This window comes from Scyliorhinus torazame, chromosome 10 (assembly GCF_047496885.1).
Source record: "Scyliorhinus torazame isolate Kashiwa2021f chromosome 10, sScyTor2.1, whole genome shotgun sequence".
NCBI classification, from domain to species: Eukaryota; Metazoa; Chordata; class Chondrichthyes; order Carcharhiniformes; family Scyliorhinidae; genus Scyliorhinus; species Scyliorhinus torazame.
The window spans coordinates 102,590,683-102,609,753 of NC_092716.1; the positions used below are offsets into that span (position 1 = coordinate 102,590,683).

At 49.1% G+C, this 19,071-nt stretch overlaps 1 protein-coding gene across 2 annotated transcripts in view; it reads left to right on the forward strand.

Annotated features, from left to right (window-relative positions):
• The window catches only part of gins3 (GINS complex subunit 3), a 59,107-nt gene that overhangs the window by 22,347 nt on the left and 17,689 nt on the right, over positions 1–19,071 (forward strand). The window contains exon 3 of one of the 2 annotated variants that reach the window (XM_072518532.1): positions 1,407–1,670. In XM_072518532.1, coding sequence (XP_072374633.1) covers positions 1,407–1,637 — 231 coding nt within the window. In that variant the 3' untranslated portion in view covers positions 1,638–1,670. Of the gene's footprint in view, positions 1–1,406; positions 4,437–19,071 lie in introns of those variants that run through there. The other variant, XM_072518530.1, reaches the window with a different exon arrangement.

Sequence of the window (19,071 nt, forward strand, 5' to 3'; positions counted from 1 at the left end):
TCATGTGGCTGCTCTTTCTCTTTGCATGAGTTCTTAATTTCCTGGGAAAAGTTTACATTTGTTTTGCATCATAGCTCTCATGCCTTATTGTGTTTTAAATACAATTTATTATTTTGAAATGCAACCAGTTATTCTATAGTTAATTTCAGCAGTCACTTTAGGCACTGCAAAGTCCTGGCTTTTGGCGATTCAGAACACAGAAAATATCTTATTCTTCAAATAGAACCAAGTGATCAGGTGCACTTTTGAAGTACCTGAGAGTTCCCAGAACAGGCGGGACTTGCGTCTTGAAGATGATCTCTGACAATGCCCCACTGCCTCAGAACTGAGATGTTGTCAGTCTAGATTGTGTGTTTCAGTCCTGGAGGAATCTTGAATCACAATCTTCTGATTCTGCGTTGAGAACAATATCACCATAGCTTACTGACACTTAAATGTGTATGTATCTCTCCTGATCGTACAGCTTTCTAGCAGCTTCTGACTTTATAATGTACCCTCTCCAGTATCTTAAAAAAATTAAAAGACCAAACATGAAGAAATAAACAAAAACGTACCACTGCTAAAGGGAGTGGCCAGTTACTGAGCCCTCTGCCTGAAGCACGAAGGCACTGGTTCTGAGGACATATGGTGGAATAGACAATGGCTTTTCTGTCACTTGCTTTTGTTTCTGCTTTTACCTGACTCTTCCAATCCACATTATAAATAGTGAAAAAAAAATTCCCCAAAGTAACAGTTGTATTTTTGACTTTTGCCATTCTCCTTTTGGACTATATATTGCTGCTATTATTGTGTTGCCTTCATATAATAATAATAACCTTTTCTGTCACAAGTTTGAAGCCCTGATCTTGTTCCTGTCCGTTAAAAGTATTTAAGAATGCTACAGTCTCTAGCTCTAGCATAATGTTGAGCACAGGAGTGATTTATTTTGGCAGGTAATCATTTTATATGTATTGTAATCACTACTGAGTTGTCCTACAGAAAAACTCAAATAGCTTTATTAAATATCATTGCAGCACAGGAATGTTATTATTTGTAAAGTAGGATCTATTGGTCTTTTTTTTAAATCAGTGTATGTATTGACACCACTCTCAGCCAATGAGCATGGGGAGGAAGGAGCGGAATTGCAAGAAACCGATTCCGTTCTTGTGACCAAAACTGCAGCAGTCTTCTTATTAGAGAATAATTATTTGTCCATCAAAATGCACTAGCTGCAGAATAATTACACAATGCAAAATATGTGCTTTCAAAGTAATCACAGTCACTTCCAGCAGTGTGATCTCCGTGCGTGATTGAGAAATTTCCCGATCATTTCCATTGTGTCCAAGATCTATGCGAACACTGTATGTAGGTTTTTAAAATCTGCTGTTCCTTTACTGTACTTTTGACTAAGATTATTTTTGGCGCAGACGTTTGTCAACCGCTTCCGCCGGATCATGGATTCATCCCAGAATGCTTACAACGAGGACACGTCGTCACTGGTGGCTCATCTGGACGAGCTAGAGCGGGAGCTGTTCCGGGCTGGCCAAAAAGGGTTGAACGAGTTTCAGAAATGGGAGAAGGGGCAGGCTGTACAGATCACCACCTCCAACCTGGTTCAGAGCTATGGCAAACGGAAGTTTGCAGAAATGGAGGCCTGAAATGGATCTCTCACCAAAGAGATGCTAAGACAGGTGGCTAATATTGGATTCCTCTCCAATGCATAATTGGATTTTCTCTAAGGTGAAAGTAATTCTGCAGAAGTTACGACTAATTCGAACAGTGCAATGCTATCAGGATCAAATTTAAACCAGTTGGAGGGCATTGTATTCAACTGCAACTTAGCAACTGTGAGCCAGAATCACCCTGCTGGATTTGGAGTGATTCCACTGGAGCCTTGCTCATCCCCCTCTTATTTCACACAAAAAGATATTTGCAAAGGTTTTCTGCAAGCTTAATTTTGATGCAGTAAGCATTTCAGAGTTTGAGCCATTGTCTTTTATCACTGAGGGATCCATCTGCCTTAATTTTGAGCCTTTCTGATAACCAATATGGCACATAAAGCTGCCAATTCAATTTTGTTATTAATTATCTATTTGAGCTGCCCAGGAAAAGAGAGCAGATGAAGACCAAGCTCTTAAGATTATTTTTAATCCTCTGTTTTTCTTCTAAAATTGATTTTCTGTCTGTCTGTCTTATCATTTGAAGCCGAAAAGTCTTGTCTAGAATGGTGCATGATAACCATGTACATTGTACTTTTGTTCTTGTTTGGGTTTTTATTCAAACACCTGCTCATATTGTATGATTGTTTCACTGCTTATGTAAACCACAATCTGACGAAGGATGTTGTGCCATCCTCGGACAAGGTGATAGAGCCTTTGATTCTGAGTATCGCATTTCAATTCCAGGTTTCTCTGGTGTTTGAACTTGACCTACACTCCTCTCTGGCCATGCTTAGTTAGATAATGTTTCATTTGAAGAATCAACAAGTTACTGGCTAGTTGTCACGCATGACTTCAGTCTGTCTCTGTTTTGCTATGCTAGGTGTTACGACTGTGTAATTAGAACAGTGCAATGCTATCAACAACTGAGCTTTCAGTTGTTGATGTGCTTCACTGCTCGTTGATGCCTAAAATATCCCTGTCTGTCATCACTGGCTCCTTGGCTCTTGGTAACCTGTGCCAGAGCTAATATCTCACACCCAGAATACTTGTGCTTGACAAACTAAAATATATTCCCTCAGAAGGCTGTGTAGTATCCCTCCTGCTACTAGTGAGGGCAGCAGAGATTCAGCCTAAAGTGTTGTCAGGGCAGGTTCTGTTAATGTTAAGGATGTGTGTGACTGGAAATATCAATTCCAGATTAACAGTTAAACTGCAGAGGTTTTTTTTTAACAGGTTGGTTCCATGGACTGGATCGATATATCCCTTGGGTTTTGCTATTAGCAAAGGGAATGTAAACTATGTTGCCTAAGGGCCTTAGCAACTCATCAATATTAATTTCTTTCACATTGAAGAATGGTAGTGTCTTACAAGAGATCCAGTTTCTCATGACTTAAAAGGCTGAATAATGTAAAAAGCTTTTAATAGGATTGATTGTGTTACCTTGCCATTTAAATATATCCAGCTTTTAATGTTATATTTACTGGCTGTAGTGCCATAAAGCTGTTAATATGCCATCTGTTTTTTTAAATGCTATTTATTTTGGTCTTAACTAGGTCCAGTTTCTTAAACTATTTCTGTGTCTGTTTTTAAAAATATACTTGAGTATTTCATACAAATAGTCATTTTGATTTTAAAGTGTGCTCGTGTCTTTACACTGCAATTTTAGAATATAATCATACATTACAAAAGAATGTCTGGAGGCCCATTGCACCTGTTGTAGCTCTTCAAAAGAATTGTCCAATTGGTCCCACTTCCCTAATCTTTACCCATTGCAGTGCAAATGTTTCCTCCTTCGGTATATATCGTATTTGAATAGAGCATTGAATGTGTCTGCCACCTTTTCAGGTTGTGCATTCCAGAACAGAGCAATTCATTATGTTCTTTAAAAAACTGAATTCTTTGAATATTTTGCTCCACAAATCTGTACCCAAACAATCCTTGATTAACATCAGACTGTTTGCTGATCTCTTCGTGGTTTCCTGTTCAAAATATGCCTTGATGATATCCTTCATAGCCACCTAAGTTTAGAACAATGCGATTATCTAAAAAGTCTTCTTTGGAGACTATAAGGGAACAACATTTTTGACTGCTATTAGCTCAGTTCCAAGGCCTACAGGCCAATGGGACAGAACCACCTCCAAATTGTAATCATTTAGATACCACAACAGCCATGGTGTGATAAAGAAGAAGAATATCACAGTATTGTTTTAAAGGCTGTGCATCTAAGATTGAATCAAGGCCTGTTGAAGCAAAACCGAGGAGATTTACTCTGCACCTAATTTTTATACCCAAACTGGGGCAGGAGCCATGATTTTCAGCCTATCCCAGCCAACTTGTGATGACTATGATAGGAGTTCCACTCGCCACAATGCCTGCAGCATGGTTGGAATTCCCAGCATCAGAACACTTTTTTGTGGTTTATGCATGATGATCCCAGGTGATGTTAACATTGGACAAATCACCAGAGTGAAACCTGGCTTGATAGACCCCAACTTAAAAAAACTAAGAGACATCTTTAAAATAAGTTTTCATTTTCTATTAAACAATTATTCTCTTATTAAATTTCTATCTTAATTATGCAAACTTTACTCTAATAGTAACAAGGTATTTACATCAAATATACAAGGATACTTGACTTTCCAATAATTATATTTCACACAAGTCCCCTCTGATCACAACATTCGTGTTGCTCCACATTTAAACTCCTGATAAGATCTCAGCTATGATATGGTCGCTTCTTGCTACATGAATAATTTTCAAATTATGTGGTTGTAGGATTAAACTCTAATGAAACAATCTCCGATTCTTGGTATGAAATTTTGCTAGAAAGGTTTGTGGATATTGGTCCATATAAATAATAGTCTCTGCAGAGTTATTAAAGATATAGATTTCACGGGCGACACGGTGGTGCGGTTGTTAGCACTGCTGCCTACGACGCTGAGGACCTGGGTTCATTCGCGGCCCCGGGTCAATGTCTGCGGAGTTTGCACATTCTCCCCATGTCTGCGTGGGTTTCACCCCCACACCCAAAGATGTGCAGGTTAGGTGGATTGGCCATGCTAAATTGCCCCTTAATTGGAAAAAAATAATTGGGTACTCTAAATTTATTTTAAAAAGTAAATAAAGCAAGATAAGGAACAACAAAGTATGTATGTAAATAGTTGAAACCGACCAACGTGTAATTACTTTTTTTCCTCTGTCTCCTACTGTTTGTCCATATTTATCCTTGTTTTGTATACCTCAAAAAAACCAATAAAAACAGACAGTGACCCGAGGCCAGGATCGAACCCGGGTCCTCAGCGCCGTAGGTAGCAATGCTAACTACTGCGCCACCGTGCCGTCCATCTTGTTTTGTTTACAGAGATGTTTTTTTGTTCCCCACTGTTTTTTTTGGTTCTGGCTGTTGCCCCTGCCCCTTCTCTTTTCCTATCTCCCCCCCACCTTGCTTCTCATGTTTTTTTTGTTGGGCATGGATGGGTTCCATGCCTCCCTAACCCCGCCCCCTTCCTTGCTGTGCCGTGGCTACCTCCTGTTGTTTGGCTTTTTGTTGTTAGCTACAAACAGGTCTTGGAACAACTGAGTGAATGGCTCCCACATTTTGTGAAAGCCCTCTACCGATCCTTGGAAGACAAATTAAATTTTCTCCATTTGGACAAAGTCGGACAGTCAGTCTGCAGCTTTGGGTGGTGCTGCTGACCGCCAGCCGGGCAGGCTTCTCCAGCGGGCAATTAGGCAGGCAAGGGCATTTGCCCTCCTCCCAATGAATAGATGTGGCTGTTCTGAGACCCTAAAGACTGCCACTCTTGGGCATGGCTCCACCCTCATCCCCACCACCTTTGGGCATTGCCTCAAAGAAGACTGTCCAGAACCCTGCAAGTCTGAAGCATGACCAGAACATGTGGGTGTGGTTGGCTAGGCCTCCTTGGCACGGTTCGCATTTGTCCACCTCTGGGAAGAACCTACATATTCGGGTTGTGGTTAAGTGGGCTCTGTGTACAACTTTTAATTGTGCATGTAGAGGTGGAGTTGATCCTTTGCAGTCCTTCGCCCCAGTGTCCCCACCCTATTTCAAAGCCCAAGTCTTCCTCCCACTTCTCGTCCAGTTGGGTATTGACCCCCAGTAGCAGTCGCCCACACATATAATTCCCTCTCCCTAAGATGTCCGCGTCAAAAAGTTCCTCTAGCAGTGATTGTCATGGTGGTTGTGGCTACGTCCTTGTTTCCCTTCGTAGGAAGGTTTTGATTTGTAGGTACCTAAGTTTGTTTCTCTCTCTTTCCCCCCTCCCCCCAGCTGAAATCTTTCAGTTCTTCAAACGTTGTTAGCTTGTTGTTGGTGTAAAAGTCCCTAACTTGTCAGTGTCCCCCCCGTCCTGTCTCGTCCATACTCGCCAGCGTGAACCTATGGTTGTTGCAGATGGGGGGGTCTTGTCGGACATTTCGGTCAACCCGAAATGCTGTCGCAGTTGGTTCCATGACCGGAGTGTTGCTACCACCACTGGGCTCGTTGAATATTTGTTTGGTTGGGAAGGGAGTGCCGCCATGGCTAGGACCTGGAGGGAGGTCCCCCTGCAGGAGCCCTCCTTCATAAGCACCCACTCGGCTTCTGGCTCCTTTATCCACCCTTTACCCTCTCCGTAATTGCTGCCCAGTGATAATATTGCAGGTTTGGGAGGGCTAGCCCCCCCCCCCCCCAATGGAACACGTTCTCTGCAATACTCTCTTTGGGATCCCTGAGTTCTTCCCGCGCCCATAAACCGTTTGTCTAGTGAATTGAAAAAGGCCTTGGGATGTAGTTTGGGGTGGATCTGAACAGAAAACTGGGTAGTACGTTAATTTTGATCGTCTGCACCCTTCCCACCAGGGAGAGTGGGAGTGTGTTCTGTCACTTTTTTACTTCCTCCACCAGGCTGGTCAGGTTCCACTTGTGGATCCCTGTCCAGTTATGAGCGTGTTGGATCTCCAGGCAGCAGAATTTGTTTTGGGCCTGTTTAAAAGACAGCCCCTCCAGTTCTGCCCCTCCCCCTTGCGGGTTCACTGGGAAGATCTCACTTTTGCTCAAGTTACGTTTGTAGCCTGAGAAGGCACCAACTGTTTCAAGAGCGCCATGATTCTTTCCATGCTGCTTCGTGGGTCTGAGATGTTAAGGAGAAAGCCATCGGCATAGAGCGAGACTTTGCGCTCTTGTCTCCTCTCCAGATCCCTTTCCAGTTCTTTGCTGCCCTAAGCACGATCGCTCGTGGTTCGATCACCAGGGCGATTAGCAGTGGGGCAACGGGCATCCCTGCTTTGTGCCTCTGTGCAGCTGGAAGTACTTAAGAGCTGGTGGTATTTGTCCATATGCTTGCCTTCGAAACATTGTATAAGAGCTTCACCCAGGCGGCGAACCTTGTTCCAAGCTCGAACCGCTCCAATTCCTCTAGGAGGTATATCCATTCAACTGTCCAAGCCTTTTCTGCGCCCAGGGAGTCGATCACCTCGGGTGTTCTCCCTGGATCGAGTCATAATTACGTTCAGCAGGCACCTGATGTTCGATGTTAGTTGTCTACCCTTGACAAAGCCTGTCTGGTCTTCTGCTACCACCTCAGGTATGCAGTTCTCCAGCATTTTGGCTAGGATCTTGGTCAGTATTTTTGCATCTGCGTTTAGCAGCGAAATGTGTCTGTAGGAACTGCATTCTGTTGGGTCTTTGTCTTTCTTAGGAATCCTCAAGATTGAGGCTTGTGCTAGTTTAGGTAGCAGGGTGACCCTCGCCAGTGAGTCTGAACATCTCCCGCAGGTGCGGGGCCAGAGTGTCACAAATATTTTGTAGAGGTCTGCCGGGGAGCTGATATTCTCCATTACTTCTCCCAGTTCGAGTGGTGCTTCCAGGCCCCGTCTCCTATCCTCCTCCACGACTGGCATGTCCTGTCCATTGAGAAACTGCTTCATCCTCCAGTCCCCTGCTGGGGGCTTGGAGGTGTACAGCCCCCGGTAGAAGGCCTTGAATGCCTTGTTAACCTTTTCCAGCTCCGCTACTGGTTTGCCTTTGTTGTCCCTAATCTGGGCTATTTCCCTCGTGGCTGCCTGCTTTCTCAGCTGGTGAACCAGCAGGCTACTGGCCTTATCTCCGTGTTCGTGCAGGGTTCCCCATGCCTGGCAGATTTGGCGCACTGCTTTCATGGATAGCAGGTCAAAGTCCTTCTGTAGCATTTTTCTCTCCATGGTCGGGGCCTCGGAATATCACTGGTCTATCTCCAGTATGGATTTGACTAGTTGCCTAGCCACCCTCTCCCTATCTCTCCGTGCTTTGTAAGTTATAATTTAACCCCTGATCACAGCCTTTGACGCTTCCCAGAACGTGGAGAGTGAGACCTTCCAATTCTGGTTGTTAGTAACATACTCATCTATGGCTTGTGATATTTTTTCGCAGAAAGCCTTATCGGCCAGTGTCCAATCTGCATGGGAGAGGGGAGTTGATCATGATCCGAATCCTGTGGCCTTCCCAGTTACATTTTGCTGTACAGAATGTAAAAAATACACACTAAGCATTAGTGCGTTCCCGGTCCTCGTACCAGTGCATCTTGGCAATTATCGTCTTCAGCCTTTCCCTGGTTTTGGGCTTTGGGCGAAGCGACCAGTGGGCTCTGTTGATTTCTAGTTGGGGAACTATCCCTTCCCATCAGGTTGCCCAGCATTTGGGCCACATAGCCTGTGGAGTTCCTACCTTCAATCCCCTCCAGTAGGCCCACTATTCGTAGGTTTTGATGCCTCGACCGGGTCTCCTGGTCCTCGATTTTTCCTTTCAGGTTCCCTTGCGCGCAACCAACTTTGCCACCTCCTTTTCCAGGGCGATGATCCGGTCGCCCTGGTTTGTTGCAGTCCTTTCCAGCTCCTTGATCGTTTCCTCCGGGGCTGCCAGTCGCCTTTCCGCCTTATCCAGGGCCACCTGCATGGTTGCCATAGCTTCCGCACCCTTCAGCGCAGCTTGAATGTCCGATTTTGTCTCCTCCCGAAGCGCTCTCATTTCTCTTCAGCAAAACATCTTCCATCCATCCCCAGGTGTTGGGGGGCTTCTCATGCATCGGGCCAGTCCCTCTCGCTCTGGCAAAGCCCGAGTTTCGCTGCCTCATATGTCAGCCGGTTCGGTTGTTTGCTTGTCCAGGCTTTTTTTCACTCCTGATTTCCACCTGTCCTCTGGAGTGGCTGCTATTTTGCATTTTTCTCTCTGTCACGTTGTGGTAGTGGTGTGGGGTTGTCCTTTGGAGTTAGCGGGTGTTTCTTGGGCAAAAAGAGTCTTCTTTTCAGGTTTGTGGGAGGAGAGCCACCTGATCTGCGACTTCTCTGCACATTCCCCACCTCCGGAAGTCGACATCTACATTTTTAAGCATTTCCATATTATCCAATCTGATTACTAGAGGGTCGACTGGAATTTTGACTTTCTCTAATTGCTCTGATATTTTTATTTCACTCCATACTTCTGATGGTCTTCGCTGTCATAATCTTTCTTTGACATATTAATGTGACTTTTCCTCCTGTCTGGTGTACTCGCTATGTAATTTCCATAATTGAGTTCCTTTTTAATTTGATATGATCCAGTGAACCTCACTTAACAGTTCGCCAGAGACAGGCAATATACCAGCCCCTTGTCTCCAGAAGACCAATTTCAAGCTTTGGCATTTTTATTTGTTTCAGTTTTGTTTGATTGATTATCGATTGCTCTATTGCCAACTTACACAATTTGGTTAATCTCTCCTGGAACTTTTTTTAAAAATAAATATATTTATTAAAGTTTTTTAACACAATTTTTCTCCCTTACAAACAATAACCCCCACCCGTAACAAAAAAAAACGAGAAATCGCGCAGAGCAAGATATATACATGGCAAAATGATATATTTACACAGCTTTGTACACTGGCCCTCACCTGTACATGCCAGTTTCCCCAACCCTTCATGTTATCTCTTGCTCATCCACCCTCCCAGGCAGTCCCCCCTCTTCACTCTCCCCCCCCGCCCCCCCCCCCCCCGCCTCCCAGGACGTGTCCCCCCCAAGGATGCTGCTGCTGCTGACCGACCTTCCTCTAACGCTCCGCGAGATAGTCTAGGAACGGTTGCCACCACCTGTAAAACCCCTGCGCAGACCCTCTCCAGGCGAACTTAATCCTCTCCAACTTTATGAACCCAGCCATATCATTTATCCAGGCTGGGGGGGCTTCGCCTCCTTCCACATTAGCAAGATCCTTCGCCGGGCTACTAGGGACGCAAAGGCCAGAATGCCGGCCTCTTTCGCCTTCTGCACTTCCGGTCCGTCCGCTACTCCAAATATTGCTAGCCCCCAGCTTGGCTTGACCTGGACTTTCACCACCTGAGATATTGCTCCCGCCACTCCTCTCCAGAACCCCTCCAGTGCCGGGCATGACCAACACATATGGACATGGTTCGCCGGGCTCCCTGAGCACCTTCCACATCTGTCCTCTACCCCAAAGAACCTACTCAACCTCGCCCCTGTCAAGTGCGCTCTGTGGACCACCTTAAATTGTATCAGGCTGAGCCTGGCACACGAGGAGGAGGAATTAACCCTACCTAGGGCATCAGCCCACAGACCTTCCTCGATCTCCTCCCCCAGCTCCTCCTCCCATTTACCCTTCAACTCTTCGACCAGCGCTTCCCCCTCTTCTTTCAACTCCTGGTGTATTTCTGACACCTTGCCCTTCCCGACCCATCCACCCGAGATCACCCTATCTTGAACTTCTTGAGCCGGGAGCAACGGGAATTCCCTCACCTGTCGCCTCACAAAAGCCCTCACCTGCATATATCTAAAGGCATTTCCCGGGGGTAACTCGAACTTCTCCAGTGCCCCTAGGCTCGCAAACGTCCCGTCGATGAACAGGTCCCCCATTCTTCCAATCCCCGCCCGATGCCAGCTCTGGAACCCCCGTCCATCTTCCCCGGGACAAACCGGTGGTTACCCCTGATCGGGGACCACACCGATGCTCCCATTACACCCCGGTGCCGTCTCCACTGGCCCCAGATCCTTAGCGTTGCGGCCACCACTGGGCTCGTGGTATACTTTGTCGGCGAGAGCGGCAGTGGTGCCGTCACCAACGCCCCCAGGCTCGTTCCTTTACAGGACGCCATCTCCATCTCTTCCATGCCGCCCCCTCTCCCTCCATAACCCACTTGCGGATCATCGCCACATTTGCTGCCCAGTAGTAGCTCCCCAGGTTTGGCAGCGCCAACCCTCCTCGGTCCCTACTGCGTTCCAGGAACCCTCTCCTTACTCTCGGGGTCTTATTCGCCCACGCAAACCCCATAATACTCCTGCCTACTCTTTTAAAAAAGGCCTTGGTGATCACGACGGGAAGGCACTGAAACACAAACAGAAACCTCGGAAGGACCACCATTTTGACCGACTGCACTCTACCCGCCAGCGAGAGCGGTAACATGTCCCATCTTTTGAAATCCTCCTCCATTTGCTCCACCAACCTCGTCAGATTCAGTTTATGTAGGGTCCCCCAACTCCTGGCTATCTGGGTCCCCAGATACCGAAAGCTCCCCTCCGCCCTCCTCAGCGGTAGGTCCCCTATCCCTCTTTCTTGGTCCCCCGCCTGTAATACAAAGAGCTCACTCTTCCCTACATTGAGCTTATAGCCCGAAAACTCCCCAAACTCCCTTAGAGTCTGCATGACCTCCACCATCCCCTCCATTGGATCCGCCACGTACAGCAACAGGTCATCCGCATATAGCGACACCCGATGCTCTTCTCCCCCTCGGACCACCCCCTTCCATTTATTAGACTCCCTCAATGACATGGCCAATGGTTCGATCGCCAATGCGAACAAGGGGGCACCCCTGCCTCGTCCCTCGGTACAGTCGAAAGTACTCCGACCTCCGCAGGTTCGTCACTACACTTGCCATCGGGGCTCTGTAAGGAGCTTAACCCAATTGATAAACCCTACCCCAAACACAAACCTGCGCAGCACCTCCCAGAGGTACTCCCACTCTACTCGGTCAAAGGCCGTCTCCGCGTCCATAGCTGCCACTATCTCCGCCTCTCCCTCCTCCGATGGCATCATTATCACGTTTAAGAGCCGCCGCACATTGGTGTTTAGTTGCCTGCCCTTTACAAATCCCGTCTGGTCCTCGTGGATTACCCCCGGGACACAGTCCTCGATCCTCGTGGCCAGCACTTTTGCCAGCAACTTTGCATCCACACTGAGGAGCGAGATTGGCCTGTACGATCCACATTGCAGTGGGTCCTTGTCCCGCTTTAGGATCAAAGAAATTGTCGCTTCCGACATTGTCGGGGGCAGGGTCCCCTCCTCTCTTGCCTCATTAAAGGTCCCCACCAGTAGCGGGGCCAACAGGTCTGCGTACTTCCTGCAGAACTCCACCGGGAATCCGTCCGGTCCCGGGGCCTTCCCCGCCTGCATACTCCCCAAACCCTTGCTCAGCTCCTCCAACCCAATTGGTGCCCCCAAACCAGCCACCTCTTGCTCCTCCACCCTTGGGAATCTCAGCTGATCGAGGAATCGTCTCATCCCCTCTTCCCCCGCTGGGGGCTGGGATCTGTACAGCTCTTCATAAAAGGCCTTGAATACCTCGTTTATTTTCGTCACACTCCGAACCATGGCTCCCCTTCCACCTTTGACTCCCCCTATTTCCCTCGCTGCCATCCTCTTACGGAGCTGGTGTGCCAGCATCCGACTAGCCTTTTCCCCATACTCGTAGGTCGCCCCCTGCGCTTTCCTCCACTGTGCCTCCGCCTTCCCTGTGGTCAACAGGTCAAACTCCGTCTGGAGCCGTCGTCTTTCCCCAAGTAATCTTTCCTCCGGGGCCTCTGCGTATCTCCTGTCCACTCTCAAAATCTCCCCCACTAACCTCTCCCTTTCCATACCCTCTGTCTTCTCCCTATGAGCCCTAATGGAAATTAGCTCTCCCCTGATCACCGCCTTCAACGCCTCCCATACCACCCCCACCCGCACCTCCCCGTTGTCGTTGGCCTGCAAGTACCTTTCGATACACCCCCTCACCTTCCCACACACCACCTCGTCCGCCAGCAGTCCCACATCCAGCCGCCACAACGGGCGTTGGTCCCTCTCCTCTCCCAGCTCCAGTTCCACCCAGTGTGGGGCATGGTCCGAAACGGCTATAGCCAAATACTCTGTCCCCTCCACCCTCGGGATGAGCGCCCTACCCTGAACAAAGAAATCTATCCAGGAGTAGGCTTTCTGTACATGGGAGAAGAAAGAAAATTCCCTGGCCTGCAGCCTTGCAAACCGCCATGGGTCCACTCCCCCCATCTGATCCATAAACCCCCTAAGTACCTTGGCCGCCGCCGGCCTCTTTCCAGTCCTTCATTTGGAGCGGTCTAGTGCTGGATCCAACACTGTATTGAAGTCCCCTCCCATTACCAGGCCTCCTATCTCCAGGTCCGGAATGTGCCCCAACATGCGCTTCATGAATCCTGCATCATCCCAGTTCGGGGCGTATACGTTTACCAACACCACCCACATCCCTTGCAGCCTACCGCTTACCATTACATATCGCCCTCCATTGTCCGCTACAATAGTCTTGGCCTCAAATGACACCCGCTTTCCCACCAATATTGCCACCCCTCTTTTCTTCGCGTCCAGTCCCGAGTGGAATACCTGTCCTACCCATCCCTTTCTTAGCCTGACCTGGTCCGCCACCTTCAGGTGTGTCTCTTGGAGCATGGCCACGTCCGCCTTCAGTCCCTTTAAGTGCGCGAACACGCGTGCCCTCTTCACTGGCCCATTCAGGCCCCTCACATTCCAGTTTATCAGCCGGATTGGAGGGGCTCTCACGCCCCGCTGACTAGCCATCTCCTTTTCTGGACCAGTCCCGTGTCCACGCCTCCCTCACCCTCCAGTCCCCCAGAGGGGGGATCCCCGTCCCAACCACCTCTTCTGTGTCCCATTCCCTTTCGGCCAGTGCAGCAGCAACCCTTTTCCCTCCCCTCCCCCCCGCTAGACCCCTGTCTAGCTTTTTTGCTCCCCCCATGTCCTGTCACTCCCGTAAGTCAGCTGACGCCTGCTGACCCCGGCTTCCCCTGCTGTCCCATTGACCTCCCCGCGTGGGAGTCTCCCAATCCATATGCATTCCTTCGTTCCCCTTCCCGCCTTTCTTCCCGCGCGCGGGAAAACACCCCGCGCTTTCCAAAGCCCGCTCCACCCCCTCTGGCGCAGCTCCTGTCACGGCCTTGTCTCTCTCCCCCAGCCCATGTAACATTTCCTGCGCGTGATTGACCCCCTATATACAGCAACCATCACACATCAAACCTCAAACATCCCCCCTACCTTCACAAACCCTCAGTTAGAGTCCAACTTTTCGGCTTGTACAAAGGTCCACGCCTCTTCAGGCGTTTCGAAGTAATAGTGTTGGCCCTTGTATGTGACCCACAGTCGCGCTGGCTGCAGCATTCCGAATTTCACTTATTTCCGGTACAACGCCGCTTTGGCCCGGTTGAAACCCGCTCTCCGCTTTGCAACCTCCGTGCTCCAGACCGGGTATATTTGGATCTCTGCATTGTCCCACTTACTGCTCCGCTCCTTCTTGGCCCATCTCAGGACCCACTCTCTGTCCGTGAACCGGTGGAACCTCACCACCATCGCCCTTGGCGGCTCATTTGCCTGGGGCTTCTTCGCCAGCACCCGATGTGCCCCATCCAACTCCAGGGGCCTTCGTCCCCCATCATCGCCTCGAGCATCGTGCTCGCGTATGCCCCGGCATCAGCCCCCTCCACTCCCTCAGGGAGACCCTGGATTCGCAGATTCTTTCTCCTCGACCTGTTCTCCAGGTCTTCGAGTCTTCCCGCCCACCTCTTGTGTAGCGATTCGTTCTGCTCCACTCTCACCGCCAGGCCCACGAGCTCGTCCTCGTTCTGACTGACTCTTTTCTGTACCTCCTGGATCTTAGCTTCGTGGACCTTCTGGGTGACCCCGAGTCCTTCAATTGCCGAAAGCATAGGCGCCAACATCTCCTTGCGCATCTCCTCGCGCTGCTCCTCGAAGCAACGCTTTATGAACTCCTGCAGCTCTCCTTTGTCCCTGGCCGCCGCCATTTTGTTTTCTTTCCCTCACTTCTCCCGTTGCTCCAGTGCCGCTCCTTTGGCCGTTACACTTCTGGTCCGTTTAAAAAGTCTATGGAAACTCCTGAAAAGGGTCTGAGCGTCAGTTCCGGACGGGAGCTGCCGAATGCGCGACCTACTCCTCCATGGCCGCCACCGGAAGCCTCGTCCCTGCTTCTTCAATGGCCTTGGTAGATCTTTTCACAGTTGTTCCCTCTGCTGCTAGAATTCACCTTTGATAGAGTCAAGTCAGATTGCAGCTTTAAGCTTGCCCTTCCCCCGCCTGCATGCTGGAAGAGGCTTTTGTCTAAACCTGCAGCCAAAGCCAAATCTTTTACTGTTTCTGCCGGGTCTGGTGGCCAAAAGACAACATTCCTGGGGGACACTGTCAGGGGAATGCTGCAGTCTTCTTGCCACACCGGGAAATGTCAAACAAATGCCGTGGGGGCCCTGTAAAAGAGCCCAAAAGTCCGTTCCAAGCGGGAGCTACCGAATATGCGACCTAGCTCTGCATAGCCGCACCCGGAAGTCTCTCCTGGAACTTTGACAGAGGTCAAAAGTGTAATGGCTTGAGCTTCGCTTTATAATTTTTCCCTTCATTTAAGAGGCCCTCTCACTTCATGCCCATACATGAATGTTCCCACTACCTGACATGTATGACACACGTGGAAGGGTTTAATTATGCATTTATGCAAAACTGACCAATAAAACTTTCATTATTTTAGCCTGCATTTTCCTAATACCCACCCAAGTTACCTGCCATTGGAATGTTGTGAACGTTTGCTACAATAATAAGATGGAACTATCTTTTGAGCCACTGCCCACTCTATGTCTTCTAGTATTTAAGGTGGTCTCCATTTCCTCATTAGCACTTGGTCTTTTAAATAGCAACACTCTTGAGTAGACTAATACAGGTGTGTCAATTCAAGATCAGCCTGTTGCATTTCTACTAAAGAAAATGGGCCAGGACTTTCGGTTGCGGCATGTAGGTGGAGGTCGCATGTTGGTAGCTCCTGCCAGAGCAGTCTTTTTTAGGCCCTTTTATACTTAGCTTTTGGGTAAAATTCTTTTGTGAGAAGCTGTGGGATTGTTTGGGGTATGTATAGAATGTCAAATACTGGAAAGAAGAATCCAGGGAAAAAGATAGCGAGCAAAGGTCCTCTGCCAAGCGTTGTGAGGGGTGCAGTAGGCGGGAGATAGCCCGTCAGGTGGAGCCGCACCCATTACGGTGGAGAAAATGGCTGGAAAATTTGAATGATTGTTTTTGAAGCATTTTGAAATGCATCGGACGGAGATGATTACCTCGCTTAAGGAGTAGGTGGGTGAGACCCTTGCACTGATGAGAGAGGAGTTGGTAAGAACTTCAATAGCTGTGGGGGAGCAGGGGGGGAGATTGATGGGGGTGGAGGAGGCACATTGTCACGGCACAGTGAGCAGGTCACCTCAATGGGTGAGAGTTGTGGAGGGTGGCAGAGATAAACAGAGGACTGAGAGCCAAGATAGAAGACCTGGAGAACAGATCACGAAGACATAACCTGAGGATCATTGGTGTGTCTGAGGGAGTAGAGGGTTGGAGGCCTACAGAATACTTTATCGATAGGCTAGCGAAGTTGATGGAGGGGAGGGGGGGGGGATTCCTTCCAGTATGAATTAGATAGGGCTCACCGGTTATTCCAGCCTAAACCGAGAACGAGTGAAGCACTGCTATGATCGTCCGTTTTCACAATTTTCAAGTGAAGTAGAAGGTGCTGAGGTGGGCGAAGCAGGAGGTGGAGTGGGATGGCAAGGGTACACGCATATACCAGGACTTGACGATGGAGCTAGCAAGGAGATGGGCGCCCTTCGGTTGTGTCAAAACAGCATTGTACAAGCGCCAATGTGCAGTTTGGTGTGGTCTACCTGGCGAAGCTGCGGGTTCCGCACAATGGCAGGGCCTATTTCTTCGAGGCAGAGGTGGGGGGAGGGGCCATGGTCATTGGAATCTGTATGCAGGTTTAGATGGGCCTGGGAGGTGTGAATGGTGGCGGAGGGCTGGGGATGATACCGGGTGAGCTGCTTTCAAGAGAAAGTGGGAGGGGGGCTGGGGACGATACCGGGTGAGCTGCTTTCAAGAGAAAGTGGGAGAGGGGCTGCTGGGGAAGGGAGGGTGGGGTTTGACGGTGACTAGGGCTAGGGCTGGATCCTGCCTGCAGGTGGGACCTGGGAGGATGGTCATGGTGTGTAGGATGGGCGGGGGGGGAAGAGTAGGGACACGGAACGTGCAAGGGTTGAGAGAGCGCGTGTTTTCTTGCATTTAAAGAGCCTGAAAACAGATGTGGTGCTGTTGCAGGAGGCACATCTGTGAGACCAGCAAGGTTAAAGAAGGGCTGGATGAGCCAGTTGTTCCATTCAGGCTTTGACAGTAGGGCCCGGAGGGTGGTGATACTGGTGGATAAATGGATGAGGTTCTGGGTGGTGATGGACCAAGGGGGCTGGTATGTCGCCGCCATGACCATCCTCTCACGCCCCACCTGGCACGTGAGGAGAGAACCCAAGGAAGTCACAGAGCGAAACAAGGGGAAAAAGGGAGATGGGGAGGGGGCAAGAAGCACCCACCCCGCAAGGGCAACAACTAAAACTGCAGCAGAAAGGAGCAGAGCACTGTGGCACCCAGGGTGGAAGTTGGTACTAGGGAAAAACCAGACTACCAGCGGAGGGAGGGCAGACGGAGGGAATATACGTAAAAAGTAAATAAGAAATGTCCGTATATGTAAATGCCAGGTGCACTACAGATTGAGTTGTTACCATGTGAAAACTGCAAAATGGCAATAAAAATATTCCAAGAATAAATTGTATTTTAAAAAATTTCCATCTGGGGGTGGTTGATATGCCCTCGTACAGAGTGCACACAGTACATACAGTTGTGTTGTGGTCTCGTATCCTCTGGCCCTGTTTTCGGGACCCTCCCGTGACTTTGCCTCCTACCTTCTGCCTTGCTGGTTTCTGCACCCTCCGTTCCCGTTTCCCCCCACTTCGCGTTTTTGTGGTGCGTCTGTGCCCCCGTCCTCCGCTCTATTGGTTGCTGACTATGACCAGGGCTTGGTACAAGTTGGTCTTCCCACCCATGGATGGTGAATTTTATTCTCTCCAGTTGGAGGAATTCTGACAGGTCGGACAGCCAGCCTGCAGCTTTAGGTAGTGCTGCCGCTCCCCAGCCGAACACAATTCTTCAGGCGACCAGGGAGGCTAGGGCGTTGTCCCTCCTCCCCATGGAGAGGTCTGGCTGATTTGAGACCCCGAAGACTGCCACCTTTGGGCATGGGTCCACTCTCACCCCCACAACCTTGGACATTGCCAAAAAAAAATTTTGTACAGAATCCCACTAGTCTTGGTCAGGCCCAAAACATGTGAGTGTAGTTGGCCGGGCCTCCCTGTCACCTTTCATATTTGTCCTTCAACCTCTGGGAAGAACCTGTTCATCAGGTGCTCTCTATACATAAAAGAGAAAATGCTGGAAAATCTCAGCAGGCGTGGCAGCATCTGTAGGGAGAGAAACAAGCGAACGTTTCGAGTCCAATGACTTTGTCAAAGCTAACAGAGAAATTGGGGAATATTTATGCTGTGGAGTGAGCATGAAAGATGAGTCATAGCCACAGAAACCCAGGGAAACCGGGTGCTAATGGCCACATAAACCAAGGGGAAAGAATGCTAATTGCAGTTCCCAGAGAGAACAAAAAAGATGTGAATCTTTTCAAACAGCAGAGAAACTAACATCAGAGGGTGAACTGTAGATGTGGGGGGAGGGGCAGGGGGAAGCAAAGAGGAGAAATGAAATGAAAATCGCTTATTGTCACAAGTAGGCTTCAAGTGAAGTTACTGTGAAAAGCCCCTAGTCACCACATTCCGGCGCCAGTTCGGGGAGGCTGGTACGGCCTGCCTTGGTCTGCTTTAAAAGCCAGCTATTTAGCCCTGTGCTAAGCCAGCCCCTACCGGAAAGGTGGACAAGGTGGGGGGGGGGGGGATATATATTCGGAAATAAAGAAATGGTAAAAGACAGTTAAAATTAAATGGGTTGAGGTGGGGTAGGGCTAATCATCTGAAGTTGTTGGATTCGATGTTGAGACCGGAAGGCTGCAGCGTGCCTAACTGGAAGATGCGATGTTTTCCTCCAGTTTGCGTTGAGCTTCACTGGAATATTGCAGCAGGCCAAGGACAGGGTCAGGTTCTGCAGTAAAATGGCAAGCACCGGGAAAATCAGGGTCCGTAGTAAAATGGCAAGCAACGGGAAAGTCAGGGTGCTGCGGACCCTGACCTTCCCGTTGCTTGCCATTTTAACAAAAGACCCTGCTCCCATGCCTACATGTCTGTCCATGGCCTGACATTTAT